Source organism: Octopus bimaculoides, chromosome 10 (genome assembly GCF_046866305.1).
Source record: "Octopus bimaculoides isolate indiv1 chromosome 10, ASM4686630v1, whole genome shotgun sequence".
NCBI lineage: Eukaryota > Metazoa > Mollusca > Cephalopoda > Octopoda > Octopodidae > Octopus > Octopus bimaculoides.
Window position 1 is genome coordinate 25,500,895 of NC_142937.1, and position 4,253 is coordinate 25,505,147.

At 33.6% G+C, this 4,253-nt stretch overlaps 1 protein-coding gene across 2 annotated transcripts in view; it reads right to left on the reverse strand.

Annotated features, from left to right (window-relative positions):
* Positions 1 to 904: 904 nt before the first annotated feature.
* Positions 905 to 4,253, reverse strand: part of LOC106883259 (uncharacterized) — a 24,159-nt gene continuing 20,810 nt past the window's right edge. The window contains exon 4 of one of the 2 annotated variants that reach the window (XM_089358459.1): positions 905 to 1,340. In XM_089358459.1, coding sequence (XP_089214585.1) covers positions 1,180 to 1,340 — 161 coding nt within the window. In that variant the 3' untranslated portion in view covers positions 905 to 1,179. The remainder of the gene's footprint in view (positions 1,341 to 4,253) is intronic. The other variant, XR_016243365.1, reaches the window with a different exon arrangement.

Sequence of the window (4,253 nt, forward strand, 5' to 3'; positions counted from 1 at the left end):
TAGGTGAATAGAATATATCCGTAGCATGAATTTAGGAAGCTTAGAAAATGAATAAGTATGAATTTAAGACAAAAACTGAATTCAATTGAATTTCATGGAGAGAAACAAGATAAATAATAGAGGGCAGACTAAAGCGCGAAAGGTATGAGATGTTGAGGCCGTAAATAAATAAAAATCTCTATCTTATCTGCATCTTGGAGACTTCGTCGTAGTATGTCAGCGGAGAAGAGATTGAGATAATTTAGAATGGATTTCTCATTTATATATACCCAGAACCTGAAAACCTTAAGGAAAAACTACGAGAGAGAGAGAGAGAGAGAGAGAGAGAGAGAGAGAGAGAGAGAGAGAGAGAGAGAGAGAGGAAGAGGGACTGATTTAGAGAGGGATGGAGGGGTAGACAGAGGCATGGCGGGAGAAAAGATCATCATCATATATATATATATATATATATAAAGAGAGAGAGAGAGGGGGGACCAGTCAAGCAGCACATCACGCTGTAATTCTTGGGCTGAGAAATCAACACTTAAAAGCCATAATTTTAAAGGAGCAATAAGAATTTTTGAATAAAGGAAAATGGGTAGGGGTGGGTAGGTACCATCAGCGAGGAGATAGGCCTCTTAATCGTAGATTTTAAATATTTGAGAGACAACAATGCATAAATCGTAATTTTTAAAAGAGCAATGAAATCTAGGTGAATAGAATATATACGTAGCATGAATTTAGGAAGCTTATAAAATGAATAAGTATGAATTTAAGACAAAAACTGAATTCAATTGAATTTCATGGAGAGAAACAAGATAAATAATAGAGGGCAAACTAAAACGCGAAAGGTATGAGATGTTGAGGCCGTAAATAAATATAGTTGCTAATGTCAAACCAGTGAGAATGAGTGCTCAACACTGCATTGGTGGATAAATATTCTTTATTTGTGGGTTAATGAGGCTACCAATGGTTTTATGTAGAGAGAAATCTCTTGACAATTATCAAGCCTGTTACATCTTCATGTATTCTCATCGAAGATGGAGATGAGTACCAACGTTCCCATGTGGCAGGCTTGATAATACTCAAGAGATTTCTCAGTACATGAAATAATTGGTAGCCTTGTTAACTCAAAAATATAGTGTGTGTGTATATATATATATATATATATATATATATATATATATATATATATATATATTAAGCATTTGATTGAACTTTCTTTACTAATGCCTGCAGAAGATCAATAACTTCTTTGGCCGCACATTCAATTGCTTCCTTTTGATAATGTTTCTCACATGTAGCACTGAGACCAGTTTGTGCTTCTTTCACAGTAGCCTTACATTTCTTGAAATCATTTACTGAAAGAGATGTAAATATATATTTGCAATTAGATAAAACTATAAGCATTGCAACACAATGATTTTAAAAGTCAAAATGGAAACAAATGGCTTTATTTAAGTAAAAACTTACATAACACCATACGTTCATTCACACATGATTAAAAATGATTAAATGTTGAAATAATCATCTGAAGAGATTTTCAATATGATGTGTTACACCATTTCGAGATAGAAAAGCAGCACCAAATCCAATGGTGAAATACGAACCATTTTTCTATCTATCTCTTATGGAATGGCACCTCTTTCAGAAGTGTATATTTATTATTCACAAATTTTTTATTCATTTTTGTATTTGGTTTCCAAAATTCTTGATGTGGGATCATGCGTTGAAACAGATTTTGTTGTATCTTGGGAGGGTCATAATGCCAATAATAAACACATGCACTGGCTCTATTTCACTTATTTTATTGTCATTATTCATCTAGTTGACCATTTAACTAATTAACTAATTGATTGTTTGATTAATTATTAGGTCAACCAATCAATCAGCTTGTTCTGTCCGAGTCCTATTGTTATCATTTGCAACCTGGAGTAGAGAAAGCATGTCATTAATGAGGTAGCAAATGGTAACAAAAGAACTGGGACAGACCTAGCTGATTGATTGATTAACCATTCAATCAAATGAGTGATTGAATGGTTAATCAGTTGACTAATAATAATAAAAATGAAATAGAACAAGTGTGTGTGTGTGTGTGTGTGTGTGTGTGTGTGTGTGTGTGTGTGTGTGTGTTTTATTATTGGTATAATGACCTTCCAAAAACAAAAGTTTTCAACTGCCACACTGCATACAAAATAATCACTACCACCCCACATATTTAGATACAACTCTCTCTCTCCCCCTCTCTTTCACACACACATGCATACACATACACACACACACACACTCAAACATATCTGCATATAAGAATATGCACACGCATACATATAATCACGTACACTAAATTTGTGTGTGAGTGTGCATGCATGTACACCTGTATGCATCTCTATATCACCTTAGTTGAAATATACCATGGGTTTTTAATATTTCTACATTGAATCACTAATATTTCATGTGGTATTTGTATCTGTGCATTCTTGGCAGTTATGGAATGATCTTAGAAAATCAAAGTTAAGAATCTCTAATCCTGGCAGGTATTGTAAAACCTATTGTCTAATTCAGTCAGGACAACCTACAGCCTACAGGTTTCTCTGAATTGCACCTTCAATGAAAGTTATCTTGAATTTTCTTAGTCGTATGGCCCACCTGATGACGATTCATGCCTCATGCAGCTCACTTCTTGAAAAAAGTTACCCATGCCTGTTCTAATTCATGTGGTCCCTCGAGTAGTAACAGCTATTACACGGGAGATAATCATTTGATCATGGTTCAGAACCAGATTAGAAAATTGAAATTGAAATTAAAGAAATTTAAGAAAGAACATGCAAAGAATTCAGGTATTTAATTCTTTCTTTTTTTTTTTTTACTTAAAATGGACTTCTTAAAATTTCCAGTCTGTGGTAAGCATGTATGGCACTATTTCATTCTTTTTAGAGATCATCAGTACCTATTCTAAAAATTGTTGTTTCACTTTTTGATGCAAGTCCAGCCAGCAATTTTAAGGGGAGGGTCTAAGTTGATTACACCCACCCCAGTGCTCAACTGGTACTTATTATATTGACTGTGACAAGATGAAAGGCAAAGTTGTCCTGGGTGGAATTTAACCTCAGAATGTAAAAAGCCTGGAGAAATATATACATATATATACGACAGGCTTCTTTCAGTTTCCGCATACCAAATTCACTCGCAAGGCTTTGAACAGCCTGAGGCTATAATAGAAGACACTTGCCAAGGTACCACGCAGTGGGACTGAACCCAGAACCATGTAGTTGGTAAGCAAGCTACTTACCACACAGCCACTCCTATACGTATACTAACAATTTTTTCTGATTTTGGCAGAAAAACAGCAATTTTTGAAGGGAGGAGATGAACTGATTACATCAACTCCAGTATTTAACTGGTACTTTGTCGACCTAGAGAAGGCAAAGATGACCTTGGTGGGATTTGATCTCAAAATGTAAAGAGCCTGAACAAATAATTTGAGAATAATGTATGTATGTTCAAAATGGGAAAAGTAAGAATGCAGTCTTGTTTGATCCTTCAGTGAGATCCTTAAAATTCCCTCCCAATAACCAACAAAACAGAATTCTGGCCTGAATGATGTTGTGAAGAAAATCAAGTTAGCCATGTTGCATGCATTGACAAAGCTTAAACTTTACTCATCTGATTTTGTGAAAGTCTTCTGAAGTCATCAGAATACCATGAAGAACAATTTTATAAGATTATGGATTTTAGAGAAAATCAATTTTATTCTATTAAAATCATTATTTTATTAAGACATCTTCGGTTGAATAAGGCAAATGAATCTGTGTGTCTGTGTGTGTGTGTATATGTATGTGTGCGTGTATGTATGTGTGTGTGTGTGTGTGTGTGTGTGTGCACGCATATATATATACATATATATGCACACACCTACACCTTGATCCCTGGATCTTACATTTATATATATATATATATATATATATATATATATATAATTGTTTTTTTAGGGAAACATAAATGCAGAGAAGTCCACTCTTAAGATGTAGAGCAGTCTATGTTAATTACTATAACCCTAGAAACCAGCCTTCACCAGTAATTAATATATATGTATATGTATGTATATGTATGTATATATATATATATATATATATATATATATATATATATATATATATATATATATATATATGTATATATATATATATATATATATATATATATATATATAGAGAGAGAGAGAGAGAGAGAGAGAGAGAGAGAGAGTGAGAGAACGTGTAAGAGAGAGCAAGAGA